Here is a 23,358-nt window from a genome sequence, read left to right on the forward strand (position 1 = left end):
TGTATTTTTTTTTCTGTGTGTTTCTAGAGTAAGAAATGTGAAAATAGGCACACCTCCCAGGAAGACAAGTTAGAGAAGCCAGGCCATGGGACAAGGACCCAGCTGAAACAAGGAGGAAGCTGAATGGCCAGTCTCAAGCCATCCTCCACTTAACCAGCTCTCACTCTCTCCAGATACAGGCCCTTGTACATGCTTTGTCCTCCTGTTCTTTGCAACTATTCTTCAACCCACAAAGTTGAGAACACTCAGAGGGAAGAGAGATTTCTGCTATAATACAGTACATACATTACTTCAAAAAAACCAAAACCAAAACCAAAACCAAAATCCTGTTTTGAAAATTACACATAAAAATTAGTAGGATTCATGGGCCAGAGGGAGAAGGGTTGGGGCTTCAAACCTTAATCAAGTTTATAACTAGAGCATGAAAAAATGTATGTCAGAGGGAATACTTCCGACCTCCCAGCAAAGGCGGAGATTGTCACAGGGGATGTCTAACAATATACAAAAAGAAGAATGGAGATGCTGGCAACTTTTAGAGGATGGTGGACAAGGCAAATGGAAGCAAGCCCTGCAGCAGTGGGTCTGCCATTCAGGTGTGCCTGGGTGAGCTGAGCACTGGAAGAGCCAGTGCTAAAGGTTAGGATGAACCTTTCTGGCACAGTCGACCCAGAAGCAGGAAACTCATTTCTAATTTTATCAAAATACAGCCAAAAAGGCCTCTGCAGCCCCACCTATGCAGCAGCTAAACTAAGCAAACCAAGCCCTCCTTTCCTCTGTAAGGTTGTAGCTCTCTTCCCATTTTTCCTGGCTCCTCTTGCCTGGGTAACAGCCCCCTGAACTAACTTGACTTTGGCACTCTTCTGACATCATTCCCTATTCATCAATCATGGATGAGCCAATTCCTGTTACAGAGGCATGCTTTGTAGTTGAATGAACTCTACAGACATGGGGCTTCCTTGGTGGTCCAGTGGTTAAGAATCTGCCTTCCAATGCACGGGACACGGGTTCGATCCCTGTTCGGGGATCTAAGATCCCACATGCCGCAGGGCAGCCAAGCCCAAGCGCCACAACGAAAAGATCCCACATGCCACAGCTAAGACCTGATGCAGTCAAAAAATTAATTAATTAATTAATTAAAAACTCTACGGACGTGCTTCAGCACCATGGAGGATGAGGATGGACACCCAGACCAGGGTCACTGTGTGGACAGCCGTGGTACACACTGAGGATAAGGGAGGCAGGAGAATACAGATTTTTTTTTAAACTTTTTTATTACACAGTAAAGAATACAACAATACCTGAATCATACTTTAAAGATTCACAGGTTGACAGACCATACATTACAGTCCAACTAAGGAAAAAAAAGATAAACAAGAAACCACAGTTCAGACATAGTAGACTTAAAAGCTCAAGAGTATGCTGACAAAAGCATGATGCCTAGACCCCGCCCCCCAGTGTTAGTCTACCGTTAACTTGTGGTACATGTCTGAATTAAGTATTGCACAACAACTTTAATTTTTCACAATAATGTCGCAGAACCCAAAATAATATTTTAAAAAATTACTTCAAATCTGCATTTCAACAGTCTCCAATTTTTTTCTGTCCCTTGAGGAATTCGGACAACATGGAGTCGCTTTCTTTCCCTAAGTATTCCAGACGTAGGCATGCTTTGCATAAGTAAACCAGCCTCGAAATTTTTAAATCCCCAAGACATGCACCTACACATTTAAAAAAAAAAAAGTTAAGGATAAAAAAAAAAAAAAGACAGGTGGCCCTGTCACACACAGTCTCCTGACAGAGAAAAAGAGAAAAAGAGTCAGAGACAGAGATAAGAGATAGAGGACGCCCTATTCCTATCAGCGACCACCATTCAATTCTATCCAATGAAGATAACTTTTTTTTTTAAATGTGTTATACCTACAAATTATACTCTCACATAGCCTGTATATAAGTGACAAGCAAAAAAGGAAAGTAACAAAAGTTTTCTTTTCTTTCTCTTCTTTAGGTTTATGAGGTCTGCATTGTTACCAAGAAGTGATATGGTTTGCAGCTGTATGAGCTTAACTTTTGGTATCCTGGTTCTTTTGTGCCCATTTGGTTTGACTAGACCAGTTTTTGTTAGCTACTGGTGCAATATACATGCTGTCAGAGGTAGAGTGAAACTTTTTGCCACTGAGGAGAATGTAGCAAAACAGGAGGAGAGGAAGAGGAGGAGGAAGAGGGGAAGGAGGAAGAGGAATCAGAGATAGAGCTCAGAGTTAGGGATTTTTTGTATTTGTTTTCACTCAGGGTGCCCTGAATTAAAAGTAATGAGACGTACTGTACTAATCCTTATTTTACACACTAGTGTTAAGAATAACAGTGCTGTTTCACATACATCACAGCTTCTAGAGATAAAGACGTGTGGGTATGACATACCTCATTTTTGGGATTATTTAACCCTTCGTAGCCTAGAACATATAATAGCTCTGTAAGAAAGGACTGTCCAGTGTCACAAGCAGACTAGAAAGCAGAGTGAGGTCAAAGGATTCTGGGAGCACCATGATAAAATATAACCCATTCAGAGCCTGGTTATGTGCTTTCATCTCACTTTAAGCAGGTGTGCTGGCAGATGGACTTCCAACATGCAGATAGATGTATTTGCTCATCAGAAGTTTCTAAACTAAAAAGCCATTTAAAAATAAACATACCACCCAAACAAAATTAAAGTCAACTTGTATGTGAAAATACAGGGGAAAATGCAAAAAATGTTAGGTTTAAGAGATTTAAGATTACCTATATGCAGATACTTAAAAGCCATTTAAAACTGTAACCAAGGCTATATTTAAAAACAAAACAAAACCAAAGCTAATGGACCATTTCAGATTTTTAAATCAATGCCTGGTATGTGTATGTATGTGGAGAAGTGTCTTCCCAGCCTTGAAAACTTTGGTTGTCTACACAGCCTGCAGCACTGCTGACTTTCCCTAAAGCACATAACCACATTCTGGGCTACTGTTTTCAAAACTAACAAGTAGTTCTGGTCTGGACCCTGGACGACGAAGGGTTAATGGATTCACACTATACCTTGCTGAACATGTTTAACCTGCTGATCATTTTGGAAAGTAGTACTGGTGCTTTTCAAAATTCCGATTTTGGTCCATCAGATCAGTCTTTGGCTGACTTCCCTTTTTTTAAGAATACTGTATAACCTGGCATTCAGCAGTGTTAAAGCTGTCAGTCTACACCTCAGCATTTGGAGCTCTAATGATTTATCTTTTTTTTTTTTTTTGTAAAATTAGAAATACTTAAACAACCTTACAGCAATACGCATGCACTGTCTTTTTTTTTAAAGTAGGATATCTTGTTATTTTTTAAAGTCCCTAATAATGATTTTTCAATGAAAAAAAGAAAAAAGAAAAATTCCACTACTACTCTATGCTACAGCTAAACTTGGTGAAATGGCTCTAGCATATTTAAAAAGAGTTTGCTCAAAAAAAAAAAAAAGCATGCCTAGGGAGTCATTGTGACAGTGCAAAATACATTTATGTACATCCCTCTTACAAAAACACCAATATGTTAGCATTCCGTGAAGCATGCTGGTTTTCAGGAAAAAAAAAAAATTCTATAAGAGAATGAAATAGCAGCTCCGAAAGATAGCCTTTTTCTTTCTTTTCTTGAGGACAACCAAAAAAAGTCTTTTTTTTCCTTTTTTTTTTTTTTTGAACTACTAGAGAAATACCACTAATACATACAGATATAAAAGCAGCATAGAAAGATACAGGTTTCTCACCAACTAGGAATAAAGAGACTAAATGTGGGCACGTGGTTAAACTACAACGCGTCTTCACAGTCGTCCAGCACGTTTACAAGAAAAACACCATTGGGAAACCTCACAGGACAGAAGTGTTTTAACACCAAGAGAACTACTAGTTTTTAATTAAAAATCCAAACAGGGTGGGGTTGAAAAAATTTAGAAAGGGGCTGGAGCTGGAGCCATCATTTTTAAAAATTATTTTTCAATATAAAATGAATGAGCTGGAATAGACCCAATGTCTTGCTCTGTGGAACCTTGCAAAAGTGAAGAAACGTTGAGGGCTGTTTAGGGCAGCTGGCTGGTGTCAAAGCTGCCAGGATGCTAACAACTGCAGGCTGAGTCTCTTACTTCTGTGTGTGTGTGTATATATATATAAAGGAGCCTTTTATGTTATGGCATTTTTTTCTTGCTGCTGTATTCACATATCCCACTGCAAATCATCTTTCATTTTTCCTTCTGTTGACCTGGATATTATTTCTTTTCAGAAACAGGAAAAAAACCGAACATCTGTGTCTCCTTCCAATATGCTACACATCTGCGCGTTTTGTGGCGGGTCTTCAAAGTTCAGTTAGCAACCCACGGACGCCATTCATCTTCTTGTTAAAATGTCTACTGCTGTAGCCAATGCTCATGCCCTTGAGGGTTTTCCTCTTTTTTTCCATTATTGTATATAAAGAACATTGTGACTTTTAATGTTAGCATTTTTGCTTTCAACAGCAATTAGCAATCTCTTGGTTTGCTGTTTGGTAAAGCATCGGTTAATGAGGTCATCTAGTTTAAAATCCCAGCTACTGGAAAATAACAAGGAGGAGGTCAAATCTATCATTTCATGTTATATTTTCTGCTCTCTTTTCAGTTCTCTAAGGAAAAGAAATCTTTGTTATCCACAGTAAGTCATTACGACCCGTTACTGGCCCTCTGTTTTACTAACGCCTCAAGATACAGTTAGGTTCTCTCTTGCTGAAGTACTGAACCAGGATAGTCCATCTATAAACAAACAAACAAACAAAAAACAACTTTGAGCATCTGAGGATGAGGAATTGGTTTCACGTTGGTTGTGTTGTCTTTCCTCTGACAGTTCTGAGTGCACATCTAGCGAGGGGTTGTCTCTATGGTGGAAGGGGTCCCCGGGGTGGTCGACCTCGGGGTGGCTGCTGGTGGTGTGTCCATCGGGCTCCCGGCCCCGCTGTTAGGCGTGACGGAGGAGCTGACAGCAGGCGTATCCCCCTGCTGCTGGGCTTGCAGGGTCTGTCCACAGATGTGGTGGTGCTTCTCCCAGTCTTTGTGCTGGCAAAACGAGCCACAGTATCGGGCTGTGTTACAGCCGCTGCAGGTTTCACTCGCTTTACGGCCACAATTCCAGCAACTCTATTGGAGAAGGCAGAAGAAAGTGAAATCCCAAATTATTACATTGACCAGGCTAAAGTCTAAGGAAATATGCTAGGCAGCACTACCCCCTTATTTTTCAGAACTATAAGAATGAAAAATCCAGGTGTGTATGTGTACACACACTAAACACCCTGAAGATGCAGGTTTTGGTGTAACTGCCCAGACTTTTCTGCCAAAAACTATTATGACTTCTAGACAAACTGGTTGAGGCTCTTTTCCATTTTTACTATAAAACCCCTTCCCTTTAGGTTTAGTTATCTTCACATCTAAATTCTCTGTTCACCCACACTAACAACTGCGACATCTAAATTTTCTCCTTTGTAATACGACTACCACCATGGAAAGACTCAAAGATAGCACTCCTGGCAGAAGCTTCTTCCTTCAAGACACTAACACAAAGGGACTATGAGCATGCTCTATTAGATTCAAAGGAATATAATGGACTAGATAGAGGATTCTATCCTCTGCTCTACCACAGACCAGAAAAAGTAGGGCATGTGTTTAGCTCTTCCCACTGCAATCAGTTATTCACTGTACCTGACAACCAAATGGTAGGAAAGTCTCGAAACAATCCCCTTTACTTCAGCTCCCTGGAGATTGGATCCTTGGTTTGTTTTTTCTCTGATATATTTTAAGCACCCACAACAGTGCCTGATATATATAGTAGGTGCTCAATAAATATTTGTGAAGTTTTAGGACCCTAGCAAGCCTACTGCCAATCTCCACTGGTGCTTTCCAAGAAGTGAGAAAAGCAGAAATGAGGCTGCCTCTGAGATAAAACACATTGTGAATCTGGGGACAGACATACTAGAGATGGAAGAACCCCTAAATGGGACAGATCCTGGGGAATGAGGGAGTGTCAGGAAGGAGACTAACAATGACAGTGCCCTAAGGACCCTTCCAGGAGAAGGGGGAACCTCAGGAAGCCAACTTGAAACGTTTGTGTTTCCTTTGGCAAGACCATCCCCATTGTGAAATGTTATAGCAAGTGATCTTAGCTTTTGACATTAATCCTTTTATCCTGTATCTTCCTTGGTTTTATTTTCTTGCAAAACAAACTTCCGACTGTAATCTGGTAACCCCAACCAGCTGATAGTATGTAGCTGTGTCACAGTTAAAATACCTTTTTTAAAGCCCTGATATACATGGATATTAAAAATCTCCCCACTCTGTTCCCTGCAATTATTTTGCTTTCAGCATGTTGGCTGTGTGGCTTAAGGTAGGCTCATAAGCCTATTAAAAATGCCCCAGTGGAATGTCAGCCCATCACCCTGGTCTGTGTACAGCTTCACCACTGTGCAAAATATGCAAAGCAATTTTTAGCACTCATTCTAATTTGGCTAAAAACTAAAGGAGCTCCTAGAGTCTTTCAAGTGCTGGAAGCCTAAAAACTCAAGAACTACAGCTTAAAACTTTTAGAAAGAACTCAGCCCTATGTTCATATTGCTTTACCATTCCGAAATTATGGCCCATGAAGGGAAAAAAAATTAAAACTTTAAGATCACAAACTCTGGCCAGTGGAAGGTGTTTTCAGTGAACATAGCTGAAGAAATCTAGAAGCTTGATTTATATGTTAATATCATAAATAAAAATGGAATTAAAATTAATAGTACCAGAACAAAGTAATTTTTTTTTCCTACTTCCCTTTAATTTAGCCAGGAAAATATCCCAAAAAATATGTACCTCTGATCAGAGGCTTCATTACCAAAATTAGAAGCCCTTCTTTCTCAAAATTAATTCAATCTTATTGCAAGGACAATGGTTCCACAAAGGCCTGAACAAACATGGGCCTGGCCCATCCTCCAGAGCAGCGAGATATGACACTCATCACTCAGGAAAGTTTACTTCCTTGAGCTTTAGGCATTTAGAATAATGCCAGCTGGATCCTGGAACAAACTCAGAAATAAGTGAAATTCCTAAATAACATCAGAAAATCCCAATTAGAGAACACAGACCCAGATCCAAAACAATATTTTAAGGAAATTAAACATCTAATCTGAGTTAAGTGGCTTCTTTAGGAAATACCCTGGTGTGAGTCCTATCCGCTTTCTGGCAGAGGCACATCTTGGCAGACACAAGGCAGTAACTGCCCAGTTCTCAATGGCTCCTTCAGATTGAAATCAGATGTAGGCAACCTTCTCAATTTAAGTTGATTAAACACACAGACTAAACCAGGTAATTACAAATGCATGTGTTGGGGAATGGAAAGAGGAGACAGAATGGGGACTTCTTTATTTTTTAAAGTGTTTTCAAAGATGGGAACAATTTTACAAATAAAAAAGTGGAATTGTGCCAAATATAGAAACAGATGTTTTGGATTATGAAGCTGCTGGGAATGGAGCCTTTTTCCCTAGCATTTCTGGATTCTGACCCAGGATTCAAGGGCTCTGGCTAGTTTTACCTCCAGTCCCACTCCGAAGTTGTTCAATCCCATTCATTTACCACCCACCACTGAGACAAAAACCACCTTTGACTTTAGGAAGGTGCAACAAAGAGCAATTCAAATGAGCTGGCGGGAAAAAACCTGCATATTTTTATTGCTGTTGACATTGCATTGCCATGGATGTATAGGGAACTTTAGCTCAAGTGTTCAACCAATGGAAATCCCCAAAGTGCATATTCCTTTTTAAAAGTTCATTAGAAGACAGACACAGCAATTTCTATTAATTTCTCCTGGGTGGCTCTACCAAATTTCCTGTTAACTAATCCATACCTGTAAGACTGATGCCTGACCACTGGCACTTGGCCTCTCAACCATCACTTCTGGGAACTGTGCAATGTGCAGAATCTTATGAGTAGTCTAATTTTAACCATTTTAAGTTTCTAAGCTTTCTGCCATACACAAAGGTGGAAACTGCAAATTGTGTATGATACCCAGGGGTGTAAATGTAGGGCAGGGATTAAGGTGGTCAATGGCTTAATCTAATTTTATATTTTTCAATTTGTGCTTTTCATATTCAGGCTAGTATTACCTGATAGTTGCTTCTTTCATTCATTCATTCATTCATTCATTTTTCATATAACTGAGCTTCCCTTTCAGTCCTCTAAGCAATGATGCTGGCGACTGAATTACCAAAATAGTACAGAAGTCTCGAGAATACCATTTCATAGCAAATTTCATTCCCAAAGCCCATGGCACTTTATAGTCTCCCTTTATTTGTGATAATATTATTCCCTTTTCAGCATAAGGAATGTTTTCCTCCCTATTATGGGAATCAGCAATTGGCCAAAATTAGGCTAGGACTCAGATGAAAAATAGGAGGCAGAACACAACCCTCCCTTTTCTAAATGTACTGGTACTACATAGGGAAATGGAAATGATGAGTTGAAGCTTTGGGTGCCAAAGCTGCATGTCAAAGATTGTTGATACTTGTTTCATATCAGCAATTCTTTTTTGTCCCTAAGAACAAAATTATTTCCTTCATCTTGTTATTTTAGATAGAGAGAGAATGGTCTTTCTGTCCTACCAGCAAAATAATATCCTTTCTGGTTCTTACTGTTGGAAATTCCTTTTACCAGAAACAAAACATTTTCTCCTAAAAAGTTTCTCCAGGTCTCACACACCTATAATTCTCCAGAAAAACCTTTGCACGCAAGTGATGTTCAATGAATAAAGTAGAATGATTATAATTAAAATTCTCAAAATGTAAATAACTTTTATAGTAAATGATTTGCCTACATATGAAATTACATAGGTAAGGTTTGATTCACTCAGGTCTTTGCACTGCAAACCAAATACTCTTTCCAAAATGCCACGCTTTGACTATTTCAGATCTTTCTTATAGCCTGCTTTGGCAGGAATAAGGTTAGGAGGGCACTTCAACCCTGAAAGTAGACAGAGGTTGAACCAGGAAGTTGGAATACCAAAGACAAGGTATCATGGTGTGTAATGGAAATGGCTTCCAATTTTGAGTGGCTCCAGTCACCCTTTCTTGGTTTTTCACTTCCAACTATATCACTTAGTGGATTCAGAACTACAGGCAAGTTACTTAACCTCGTAGAGTGACAGTACCTATAAAGTAGGAATCATAACGATAGGGTTATTCAGGATTATGTCAGTGCTAACTAAAGTGTCCTGATGTTCGGTGGGTCCTGAATAAACGGCAGGAACTAACACCACCTCCTCCTCTTGGCACTGGCTGAAAGCAAATGAGACTACATACCATCTCTGCATGGCACAAACTTTACAATTAGAAAGCTCGTGGCCCTGTGCCTCCCTTGATAGGCATTGACAGCTACACAGACAGAACATGAGCTTACTTCCACTTATACGTCATTAGTGGCCAGTTACTTTTTCTCCTTCCTCGCTGCCCTCAGACCTTCTGAAGATTTACCACTACTGACCTTTTCCCCATTCCTCCTTTTTTAAAAAAAACTTCCCTTATTGAAAGTCCCTCTAACTTTGGTTTCAAGATAATAAAGTTCTGTTTCTTATACTATAACCTCTTCCTCTTCTAGTTTTTCATTTTCCCCTAAATACTTGGCAAGGAGGGAAGTTGGCATAAAGAAAAGAAATATCCTTTCCTTCCTACACTCTACCTTGGCAGTCATGGTCTTAAACCATTAGCTGTAAGAAAATGACTCTCAAACCTTCCTCCAGCCTTCATTTCTTTCCTGAGCTGCTGTCTCTTATTTTCAATTGCCTGTTCTGTAGCGCCACCAGGATGCTCCTCTGTCCCCCAAGTCAGTAATCCCTAAACCTGACTCTGGTGTGGTCCTTTTCAGTCACTGGCAACGCTCAGGCCAACGACTTTGTCATCTCATTGGAAACTCCCCTGAAACCTCTCAGTGCCAAACCCTACAGACCCTGCTTCCCCCATGGTCTCCCTTCCTTTCCAATCTCACGGTTACTATTCCTTCCCTGCCCTTCCTGTTAGAATAGCTTCTTAATTGTTTTTTATTTTTTCTCTCTCTTACATACTCACACTGCTCTTTATAAGGTGACTTGTTTATAAAAGACTTCTACTCATCTTATTTGTACCTCTCAACCACCTTGCAAAGTGAGTTATAAACAATCCCAGTTTTATAGATGAGAAAAACCAAAGTTCCAAGAAGTGAACCACTCCATGTCATTCCAGACCATCCAATACACCATGAACATCTATGGATTCAGACAGCTGGTCTTTTAATAAATGAAACAAATAAGCAAAAATCTTAGGTAACATAGAATCAGCTCATACTGTGAGAGCTCCAAATTCTTCTGGGGATCGACAGGTCTGATCAGATTGTGAGGCTTTAATGGGAGTCATGCTGGGAGACTGTGTGTAGTAACTGTGTGGTGACTACCTCCCACTGAGTCCACTTAGTCCATCCCCAGAGTCTGGGCCGCACTGCATAGGATCCACTGGGGATGGCTCTATTAATTCTAGAGGGGGTAATGAAGATGAACCTGTCAGAGTGACCTGTTCCCACTATTAGGGCTCAGCAGGTTCTGGAAACAAAGTTTAAAGGTTCAGTCAGTGTTTCTGCTTAAGTGCCACAAAACCACCCAATATAAGCGTGTGCACTCCTGCACCTATCTAGGAATAATGAATAAAGACTGTTTCAATCTGGGGGAAAATATCACTTTAGTGGCTTAAACTCGAAACTAACTATTGGAACAGCACAACTATTTGCTCTCTGTTCGAGGCTCAATTCCAGCCATATGCTTTGATCCCCTAAGCCAGAACAAGTTACAGATCTCAAAGAAAAGCTGTGGCAGGTTCCTTTTGAAATAGTCCAAATCTAACAATATTCACTGGAAAAAGAGATTCTATATGTTTACAGATAGGAAGCAGAAATGAATATAGAAAAAATTAAAATGGTTGAAGATAGCCAGATTCACTGAATTTCCTTTCTTTTGATTTATGCTAATGCTAGCATTACATTCTTGATGAAATATGTAATACACATTTAAAGAGAAAGTACAGAAAATGTCATTTGCTTGTGTCTGCCTAAGCAGTCCAGTGTCATTCTAACGGTTAGTAATAATGATTATTAGTCTATAAACCAAAGTGAAATTAGAGAACTGGATGGGAATATCCTGAAGGAGTCGAGTGTACTGCCGTGTAGCTACTAAAGAAGTGGCCTGAGAGGCAGGCACCTGGGCTGAGGATCAACCTCCTGGTTTTCACATTAGACAGCATAAACTATTTAGGCCTTTGTGCTCTATCTGCCCTTTCCAATCTACAGAGGAAATCTGTCTGTCTAGTTGAATTAAATAATTGATTTGAACTTCTTACAATGTTTTAACTTTTGTTGTTTATGTACAAAAAAAAAAAAAAATGAAGAAAGGTTACCTTTCACAAAAAACCGCTGGGCAGATCAAAGCCAGTAAGTTTTTAAAGGTTTCATGCTTAAGGAAGATCACCTGATGTGTACACCCCAAACTCTCCATGTCTACTGAAAAACCACAACTCTCTCCCTTCCTTGTCAGCTGGCCAATCATCAAATCCTGTCTTTTTTTTTTTTTGCGGTACACGGGCCTGTCACTGTTGTGGCCTCTCCCGTTGTGGAGCACAGGCTCCGGACGCGCAGGCTCAGCGGCCATGGCTCACGGGCCCAGCCGCTCCGCGGCATGTGGGATCCTCCCGGACCGGGGCACGAACCTGTGTCCCCTGCATCGGCAGGTGGACTCCCAACCACTGCACCAGCAGGGAAGCCCAAATCCTGCCCATTTTATCTCACGGGTTCAATTTTCTCCACCCCCAGCACCACTGCCAACCATCCAACCATCTTCCTCCTCATCTGTATCCTGAAACAGATCGGTCCCTCCTTTTCATTTCCTCTCATCTCTCTCCACACTGCAGCCTGAGTGATCCTTCCAAAACACTCACCAGCCACATAGTCATCTTGTTTGCAAAGCCTAGCAAAGCTTGCCTTCCCATCTTCCCTGCACGAAGGCACTGACGTGCGCATGGACCAAAAAAGCAGTGATGAGGCAATGTGGGGGTGGGGTGGGAGGTGGGTGGAAGGTTGCTGCTGAACAGCTCCTGATTATCCTTAAGTATCAGATGAAACAAATTTTTTTCCCAGAAGCCTTTGCACTAAACTCTACTAAGACTCATAATTTAGTGATCTGACTCTTCTAATGAATTATAGTGAACAAGAAGGTAGGAACCACTGTATCTTCAGTGTCTAGCACTGTCCCCGACATAGAATAATTTGCTCTTGACAGAATAAATAAATAAATGGATATAATTTAGAGTAATATGTATCAAATAACAAACTGCCCTGGGCAGGTTGCAAATCTGATTTTTTTAAAAATGTCCATAGGGTACAGTTTTAAAATCTGTATCCCAAAATGACCTTCATGATGCTTATTTCATTGTTCTGGAATAATGTAAGGACTGACAGCATGCTGAGAGCTCCAGCGTGGATCCTGCCAACCCCTAGCTGCATGACTAGCCATGTGAGCTTCCTCACCTGCAACATGATAAAATGATTACATCTCAAGGTTCTAGCCACCGTATGAGATGAGAAAACCAAAGCTTTTAGAGGTTTAGTGGTTTTCTTGAAATCACAGAATTATAATAGATGGAGCCAGGAATTAAATGTGGCTCTCTGGCTCCCAAACCTTTCCTCCTAGCATAGTCTACTTTAAAATCCTTGAGAAATGTCACCGAAGACAAGGGTAGTGCTATTAAAGATCAGTTTTTCAAGATACCCAAAAAGAAAGAAAGAAAACAGTTACTTTAGAAGATCACTCACATCTAGGTTATTTCATCCTATCTATTATTTCTAGTTACTGCTCGATACACCATATTTTTATAATGCTCAATACCAGTGTCAAGCTCATATATTTTTCTGGATATTAGAAATAAAGGTACACAGCTTATACATACTAAAGAAATACAGCATTATTAGCCAAATATAAAGACTTAATTCTCAATTTCTCCAAGATATTTATCTTTAGAATTTAGTGACCTATAAAATACTCTTAACATGCATAACAGCCCTAAAACGTTCATATGAAAGTGATAATGTTTTAATGATGGCAACAACTGTGCCTCACAGTATTACTAACTTGAATAGAGCAGGACAAATTCTGTCCAAAAGATGCTAATAAAATTTGTGTTTTCTTTCAAAAAACACAAAACAAAGTCTTTAAATATCTTAGCCATAAGATGCCAGTAAAATTGAATTTATGTCTAGTTTAATTCAACAATGGAAAAGTCTGCAGTTAAAGGGCAGATACACTTCCCTTTGTCCCTCTTTTCCCGAGAAACTTTCAAATGTTGAAAATCAATTGCTTTTGTCCCCTTGTTATTCATCTGCTACACATTAAATAGAAACTCTGGATATCGAATAATTCCCACAGGGTCTTTCATCTACAGACAAGCCTGGTACAAATTAAATTCTTACTCTCCTTCACAAATTGTAGATATGTGTTTTAGTGGACCGTTGATTTATCAGCTTATGCTGTTGCTAGTACAGCATGGTGTGACTAGTTAACTGTAGTCCTTATCTAAGGGTCCTTTGGGTTGGGGATTGTGGTGCTGTGTTAATGCAGAGCGTTACCATGTTGCTCTGACTTTAGTCTCTGTTGAAAGGCATTCTGTTAGACACTGTGTTTTAGTTACTTCCCAGATCCTTCCGCCATTTAGGCTACGTGTTTATGTGTTTTAAATATACTGTAATAACACTAAATAATATTACCTCTGGCAGTGATGTTATGGTATGAAATGACCATCATAATGGTTATTACAAATAATGTGCAAAAACAGACTGTGCAGAAGATCTCTTGGAAATGTTTAATTGATGCAAGCGTTGGTTTAGCATTCGACTTCAGAACCAATAGTTACGGAAGTGACTTTGATCCCTGGCCTGCAATATGTCTTCAGACTACACAGCTTACACAGGGTCTCTCTCCTAAATCCCAGCTGTTAGAAGGAAACCACACACATATGCTAACACACACACACACACACAACAGAATTCTGAATCTAAATAGTGCTAGGAAGTTCTAAGAATTTCATTTTAATCTGTTACCCACCAAATATATTAAAAACTTTTTTTGGCAGTCGTTCTTTTAGGCCTTTAATAAAAACAAAATTTGATCAGCTCTTGGTCAACTCCACAAGTGGCAAGCCTACTCCAATTCCCCCCCACCCAAAGATTCGTTTGTCTCAACTCCAATATCCGCCTTTACTTGTGATCTCCTGAAATCGAAAAGCCCGCCCTCATTAACGGAAGCATCTCCCCAGGGAGTCTTCCAACGGCACCTCACCTCGCTCGAATCTTCCTGCTGGTTGATGACAGCGAGAGCATCCTCCGCCGCCTGCCGCTTGGCCTCTGCCACTGTGCGCTCCATCTTGGCGCGCTCCGAGGTGATCATATCGTGCGCTTTCCGCTCGGCCTCGGACACGGCCTTCTGCAGCTCCGTCATCGCCTGCCGCTTCACCTCGTTGACCGCCTCCTCTGCGTGCCAGGCGGGCCGGACCGGACAAGAGAACAGCTCTTTGTTAGCGCGGGACCTGGGCTACTGATCGCTGTTACATAGAATGCTAGACAACACGCATGACTTTCATCCCAATTACTGGGCAGTTCTTCCGGCTGTCTAAAGAACCACATTTTGGAAATTCATTTTAAGAGAGCAAAGGGTGAGATTTTTTCCTTTAATTTACACTCCTGGGAATATCTTTTAAACTACTGTAGCATCACTACAACTTTTCTACCAAACTAGTACCCCAGAAAGGATTCTGAGACCAGACTAAGTAGACAAAAGGCGAAAATAACCACAAGAATCCTGCCTGGATAATTCAGACACAAGAAGAAGGTGTTTTGCCACAATGCAATAGGTTAATATGAACACAGGGAGTACAGGGGTAAAGCTTTCAGGGAAAGAGAGGAAGGGAACAGATTTTACACAGACACATATGTAAATGCAAAGTTATTTTGCTAGTAAAAGATACAACACAATAACGAAATTAATTTAATGCAGCCCTTTTAAAGAAAATTGAAGATGAAACATACAGAAGATCCAGCTTTTCTTTTTCTTGTCATTTCCTGAGTAATGTGGACATATGACTCTATAGACTAAATGGTAGGGATTTAAAAAAAAATCATTTCCAGACTTTCAGCTGTTGTCCATCTACTGAATCAAATATAAACAGTCTTGCATAACCAACTGTTGCACTAGACAAATATAATTGAATCATACTGCAGGCCAAAACAATCAGGCCTGACTACAAACCTGCAAGGTGTCAAATTAGCTCTTTATTTTTGGCTGTGGAAAGGGTGCAAAGATTTGACTAATGTACAACATAAGATTGACAACTAAAACAAGTAATTTCCATTTTAAAAAATTAACTGTTCTAATTAACAAGGGAAAATATCCTCCCCCTGAATTAGTTTATCTAATTTTCATCTTTATTCAAAGCAAAATGACAATGATTAATTGAAAATTTAATAAGCAGTAATTATTAACTTGGCAAACCTACTACCAATTAACACTCTATTAAAACTAATTATGACATGTTTCATTCAAGTGTTTGCACTTAATTGTTTCACTCACTTGAAAAGCACCTTAATTAAATGTTCTGTTTAATTAAAAACATAGATTCCTAATAAAAATGTTTTACTGTAGACAAAAAATGTTAAGAGATGCAAGTACTCCTATAGTTCCTTAAATTTCTGTAGTTATATTTCACACATCCATAGTTCATGACTTGAGGATCATGAAAAGCCCTCCACTAATAATTAACCATGGTGACTTCTGTAGCCTCCACCATTTTCCCAGAATTATTTCTGAAGTTTGTTTATTCATTTGTAATTACTGTCTGCTAGATTTTATAAACTAAATTACAGGGAAAGATCCAGACTGGAAATATTAACTAAAATATGTTAAGCCTTTGTTGGTTGCTTTAAGATATGTATTTAAAATCTGAAAACAGAGCACTGCACAGAGCTGGCAGCACCTTCTTCACCAGGAGGTGAAAAGATGCCTTTATTATCCTATCATAAATGACTTGGGGCACCAGGGAAGCACTGCCCTTCTAACTATACAGTCAGGGTCTAATTTGGTTTGAATATTCAAGGTGAATTAAAATTCTATCTAGTGGTAATACAGGACAATAATTTTTGCTTACGATCAAAGCTGTAGCTTGACTAATTGTATATGCAAATCAGGCAATTTATATTTAAATTATGCATTCCTATTCTAATCCCACAGGCACGTACAGATCAGCAAAGAGAATTGGTAGGACATGTGCAAGGTGCTTGAATATTTATTACCAACTGCAAACATTCACTGATCGTTTGAAAAAGAAATATACTGAAGAAAACAGTTGCAATTTAAAAACTATATTTATGGTAGACTTTTTCCAATTTTATAAAGACCTTTAAACTTCAGAGTGTGTTTTGTCATCTTTGCGGTTGCTTTAAAAAATACTACTTTTAGGGGAAAACTGATATGGCCTTCGACATTTGTTAGGACTCCAAATATTTAATATGTATATCATTATATTATATTGTATTATTAGGATTACATGCAAACTTTGAATACGGTCTGTAGGTTAAATAATTGTGTTGTATGAATGTTAATATCCTGATTGTGGTAACTGTACTGTGGTTACACAAGAAAATGTCCTTGTTCTTAGGAAATACACACTAAAATGTTTACGGTAAAGGGACATCATGTCTGCAACTTACTCTGAAGTACTGAGGTGAAAAATATAATGCACAACAGAAAAAGAGGGAAGGAAAGAGGAAGAGAGAAACAAAAGACATCAAAGCAAATATGGTGAAATAGGGAAAATTGGGAGAAAGGTATATGGGATTTGTTTTTACTATTTTTTGCAACTTTTTCTGCAAGTTCGAAATCATTTCAAAATAAAATGATGCAAAATATTACATGATGTACTTTCAAGCACAGGATATACTTTTTGCAATTATAATTTTCTCTGAAAAGAAGATGCATGGGTTATAGTACATTGAATTTTAGAGCTCTGCCCCTTTGATATCTTTCAAATGCTTTAAACTTGATTTTATTTACTTATCTTTTGTCACAAAGGTAGTGTATAATAGTTTCATTGCAAAGACACACTTTATAGGTTTTTTCCTGGGGAAAAAAAATTGCCCACAGCCAATTTTAGACTCTTGGGGGGGAAAAGCTTTCAAATTTTAACAGGCTGAGTGTAGATGTCCCGTTCTGCCTTTGGTGTTTTCCTCATGTTGGAATGCCTTGACACTTCGAACACTAGAAATGCTTTCTAAGAAGTCTATAAAGATAAATATTATAAGCAGTTACTTGAGACTTCCAGGTGAAACTGTCATCTATACTTTAGAGATTCAATATACTCCTTAAAATTTAGCGTCTATCCATAGAAAACAATTCCCAAACTGTTTTTATGCAGCAGATTAGGGATATCACTATCCCTAAGATAGTGATAAGAATACAAATTTAATGGACACTACTTCCAAGTCAGATTTTAGGCTGAAGACCTAATGTAGATGGATAGGCACCTATTAAAAATATGTGAAACATGGTTTGATAAGGTTTAACCCTTCTTAGAGAATGCATGGACACCACATAAACAAGGATTGCTCTTTCCCTCCTCTCAGAGTCCCCATGATGCAAAGTACATCCAGAACTGGTTTCGGAAACCCACAAAACAGACAGTGAAGAAAAATAATAGTGGACTCAATAGATTACAACATGTCAAGTTAAAAAAAAAAAACTGATTAAGTGGAAAGTACATAATGAAGTTTTGAATCTGCTTCCAAATGCTTACCACTTATGGTAGGATTTCCTTTGTGCATAACTATTCAAGTTGACTTTCCAACAAAGGTGGTATATTCAGAAAAATCTGCTCTCACTTCACAGCAGTCAAACAAAGGCTTGAGTAGATAATAGCACAGAAGGAATTTGGATTGCACAAGACTTCACTGTCAATTTTTCTTTATGAACTATCAAGATTTAACTTAAATACACATAAATAGGGAAATGCAGAGATTCTATCCCTCTACATAAAAAGTCATCCTTGTGCTATCCAAAATGGCAACTCTTTGTACCTATTATTGGAATAAATTGAACTGACAGCTTAAAATTGGGGAAGAAAAATGGTCAGAAGAAAGATGTAGCAATTCCTTCTCCAGGTAGGTGGCACCCAGCACATTTTAACATCTTATGAGTATCCCATGACTATTATCCTGGTAGAAAATCTTCTTAGAGGCGATGCTCTAAATCTGGTGAGACTATACAGATTATATATATATATATATATATATATATATATATATATATATATACACACATACAACATACATACACACACACACACACACACACACACACACACACACACACACACATACACATATATAAACCTTAACCTTTAGGCTGAATGGATCTACCTTATTTGTATACTGGACATGCAAGAGATCTTTCTCTGGTTCTTAATCTACACTGCTATACTATCAGATTTTGAAACTCCCTGTCACACTTACAAAAAGAGTTATTTCTTAGAAAATTTAAAAAACAACCACAAAACTCGAACAAGAGCCAAGGGACCAGAGTCACCAAGTTGCAGAGAACTATAGACATAGCTGTGTCAAATCAAAACCCAAATAGAAATCTTCTGTGGGAAAAAAAAAAACCCTTTCCTCCTTGATTGTGGTTCTCAGCCCTATACCCGTCTGATCGTCTGCAGAAACAGCATTTTCCAGTTTCTCAACTCAGACAAACTATTTTAACAGTTGAAGTTATAGTAGCTCAAAGCCACATTATGTATTTGCAATGTCATTTTTAACTCTTGAAACAGGTTTGTGCTTTATCTCCTGAGTTGGTTTCTTTTTAAAAATAAGGTTTTGGCTCAACTTTTATAGTGCTGGTGTTCTACCAAGATTCTGCCAGATCTGAACTTCTTTAAGCCCAATAAGTCAATGAGTCATCAGAAACTTAAATCTACTTCAAAATGCAGAACAATATCCCTTAATGAAAATCAGATAGTATACATGGAAAGGAAAAATAGAAATTTAGCAACTTTGTCATTTAACTTAATTTAGTTCTGGTCATTGAATATTAATTAGCACAAAAGATCAACTTTAAAAACTGGTTGTAACCATAAAACTTCTGAGTGCCTCAGCAAGTGAACTAGATTTTCTGTGATACATTTAAAAAGAATTCAGGAGATATATGTCAATTATACCCCAATTAAAAAAAAATTAGAAGAGAAGGCTGAAGTAAAACACCAGACTTTGTTTTCATGAAGGAAAAATTGCATGCAATCTGAGACCTCAGGCTTCCAGCCTGAAACCATTATAGCCCCTGAAAAATGGGGTTTATAACAGAAGCATCACCAGACTCTCATTACAGTAGCACTAGCAGATGCTACTAAAATAAAAACTATTTCATGTTCTAATCAGGCCTGGTTTAAGAATATTCATCAGGATTTTTAAATTTTGTATGTGGGGGTTTGTTTTGTTGTTGTTAGCAGTAAAGTCCCTTCTTGTCATTCTTCACGTCACTTCATTAACAACTGCACACAGCTGCCAGAACACTAAATTCGTGTTTTTAAACAATTCTTACCAGCTTTCTTCCAGATCTCCTCTGGCACATATCCAGAAGCAGGCCTGTGAAGGAATTCCCGATGTGCATCTATGAAAAGGATAAAAATTGGTGGAGAGAGGAGGAAAGCACCATAAGCACTGTTATGTCATTACACAGGGTAGAAGCAAGCAATGCCCACTATCTCGGCTTCTCTACAAAAACATAGTTTTAAAAGGCTGGGCATTTCACTTCTAAAAAATAAACAAAAATAGCAAGACCAGGCATCAGAGCACAAGGAAAACAGGTCATTGGTCTAAATGCCTTGTATGCTCAAAGCCAAAACAACTCTAAATATTTCATTATGTAATATGATATTTGGGAACACTGTTCCCAACACTCCTTAAGTATGGGAATTTCTATGGGTATATTTTATTTTATTAAAGAAAATAAACTGTATCTGGTAATTTTCTTTTTTTTTTCAAAGTCAAATTGGTAGTTAGAAAGTCAAATGTTAGGGTAACATAATTTTCACACAGCTCTGATTCTACCACCTTTCAATAAACAGTGAGCCTGATTCCATGGCTAACGGGCTCTAACAATTACTTTAAAAAATCTTGATGAGCATTCAAAATTCTCACAAAAATTAGATCATATGGATTTGACATGGATGGAAGCAAGAAAGAATCATTAAATGGATTCACAGATAGCCAGTTGACCAAATATAACTAGTACATGACATGCTTTCCGGAAAAAAAAAAAAAAAAATGAAGTTCCACTTTAAGTGAAATGCTGTGCTTTTATGCTGACCAAATTTTACAAGTTTGAGAAAATGGATCATAATAAAGCTGATGTAGGAATGCTCACCTCCAAAATAACATCTTCATGAAAATGACATGAAACCTTTTATATATGTTTTTATATATGCTTGAAAGTAAAGTGTACAGTCTTTCAGAGATAAAATATGCACTAAACTTCTTCCATACTGGATTTTCAAATGAAAGTCTATGTATTTAGAAGTTTGAGGGGAAGAAAAAAAATCATTTTAACTTTTCTAAATATAGCAATCTTTCAACCCATGATAAATTTCAAATAATTGAAGTTTTCTCTACATGTATAAGAAATGTTAAGTAGCAGACTTTTTAAAGAATACTCTATCTAATGTATGGTGAAGATCAAAAGAAATTCAGTCCAGTTTTCTATATTTTATGGAGCTACAGAATGAGAAAAGCACAATCAATTTATCTAAGTATATCATTTTATATTTGAATGCCTCAGACACATTTGAATATTTTGAATCCTTCGAGGGTACACAGATTATCAGTTGGCCAGAACATAAAATTTCCACAACTATTCTGAATTAGCAAAACCTTATTATAGCTTAGTGAAGGGCATATGGAAACTCTCTGTACTATCTTTGCAATGTTTCCTTAAGTCTAAAATTATTCCAAATATAAAAAGTTTATTTTTAAAAGTTTACGTTATAATTTTATGACTACTTGATAATTAAATGGACTGGAAATACCCATGCATTCTCATGTACACATTCATTTCTATACAGTAAATGATGAAAAGCAAAATGTCTTTATTTAAGTAATTTTCATTTGCTAAAGAGCTTGATAAAACCGTTTGATGCATATACGACTTCCAAGAAATATCACGTGCCTAATTAGATTTGTCAAAATTACCTTTCACATCATTATAAAGTGCAGTCAAGTTCAAGTTCACATTTAGCCACATGACACAGTGAAACAGAGATTTACTTAAGACAACTTTTAGATATTTATTTTTAGGAGAAAAGACTTTGGCTTAAGAATAATTTACTGGATAAGAATAGATTTGTAAAGTCTGAAGACAAACAAAAAAATGCTTTCTCCACAGTAGCAAAAAAAAAAAAAAAAGAAAACAAAAATTTTTCCATTTATTGGGTTAAGGAAAGAGTTATAACTTTATAAAAAATATTTTTAATGGACTATTATATTTATAGGGAACAGGAAAACTGATGTTAAGTTATCCAAATACTAATTACCAGCCGTAGGCAGCACAGGCAGAAGAGTTAGTTCTAAAGCCCAGAGAAGGTGAATCTTGGCTTTGCCACCTGCTCTCCCTGTGACACTGGGCAAGTTAGTTTCTCCATGTCTCAGTCACCACATCTGTAAAGTGGGGACAATACTACCACATTTGAGATTGCTGCTGTGAGGACTCAGCGAGGTACTTCCTACTACATGCTTGGCATGGCACATCCTAAACTCTGATTAGATGTTAGTGCTACTCCCATTATTTAGCAGGTTGCCCAGTAAGAATGGATATACAGTCATCCTTTGGTATCTGAAGGGGACCAAGATCCGAGGATGTTCAAGTCCCTTCTATAAAATGGCATAGTGAATAGTGCTGCTCTGAACATAGAGGTGCATGTATCTTTTTGAATTGCAGTTTTATCCAGATATATACCCAGGAGTGAAACAGAAACAGACTCACAGACATAGAGAATAGACTTGTGGTGGCCAATGGGGAGGTTGGGTGGGGGAGGGATGAATTGGGAGCTTGGGGTTAGCAGATGCAGATGCAGATGAATGGATAAACAACAAGGTCCTACTGTATAGCACAGGGAACTATATTCAATAACCTGTGATAAACCATAATGGAAAAGAATTTTTAAAAGAATGTATATATAACTGAACCACTGTGCTGTACCACAGAAATTAACAACACTGTAAATCAACTACACTTTAATTAACAAAAAAAAGCATGGTATTTGCTTTGGATGCTAATTTGTTTGCTACACACATCCTTTCCTATACTTTAAATCATATCTAGATTACTTATAATTTATAACACAATGTAAATGCTATGTAAATAGCTGCCAGCACATGGCAAATTCAAGTTTTGCTTTTTGGAACTTTCTGGAATTTTTTTCCCAAATACTTTTGATGTGTGCTAGGTTGAATCCATGGATGTGGAACCTGTGGATACAGAGGGCCAACTGTATACTTATTTCCTTATTTAAAAAGACTAAGGTGAAAAGAGCACCATAAAGTTTCTTTTTTCACCCAGCACTGACATCCAAAGGGCACAAAACTTTAGACAAAACAAAACCATTGAAGAGGTTTGGATTAAGTAATACACACCAGTAAATTTTTACTCCCTCAGTACATGTCACTTGGGGAGAGAAGTTATGTCTATAGTTAGCAATTCACTGTCTGAACCCTTGATGGGAAGTCCTCAAACTTCTTAGGTGATACTTTTATAAATTTTATTCAAACCTCATGAATAGCCCCCAAATTTGCTCAAAGATAGATAACGTACTGGAGTCAACTGTGCACCCACCTTCCCGTGTGCTACACAGTCTGTACAGATCATGAGGATCCATATGCCATACGGGAAAGTTGTGCTGTATTTCACCTTCTTGGCTACATTTCCCTAGAATTCTCAATGATACATTGTCTTATTCGCATAGAGTCAAACTCCACCTAACCTAGAACCCTGATAGAAGTACCAACTACAATCAAGCAAAAGTTTTCTTAATCCTATCCTACTTTATAAAAGAAAGTGTTTTTTTTTTCTCAAAATGCTGCAGAATATAAAGGCAAATAAAATTTTTTATATAATATACACCTATTTACATATATATATACATATTTTACAATATCCCCTCCAGTTCTAAGTTACTGTGTCCTAGCTAAGCATCAGGTGTACCAACAGAAAG

The 23,358-nt window shown here is 38.0% G+C and overlaps 1 protein-coding gene across 1 annotated transcript in view; it reads right to left on the reverse strand.

The window, feature by feature from the left end:
• Window positions 1-4,888: 4,888 nt before the first annotated feature.
• The window catches only part of RUNX1T1 (RUNX1 partner transcriptional co-repressor 1), a gene marked incomplete at both ends in the record, with an annotated part of 126,341 nt that continues 107,871 nt past the window's right edge, over window positions 4,889-23,358 (reverse strand). The window contains 3 exon segments of the mRNA XM_082858849.1: window positions 4,889-5,164; window positions 14,394-14,584; window positions 19,695-19,763. Of these exon segments, the coding sequence (XP_082714975.1) occupies window positions 4,889-5,164; window positions 14,394-14,584; window positions 19,695-19,763 (536 nt within the window).

The sequence above is a fragment of the Leucopleurus acutus genome (genome assembly GCF_964270905.1).
Source record: "Leucopleurus acutus genome assembly, chromosome: 17".
Taxonomy (NCBI): domain Eukaryota; kingdom Metazoa; phylum Chordata; class Mammalia; order Artiodactyla; family Delphinidae; genus Leucopleurus; species Leucopleurus acutus.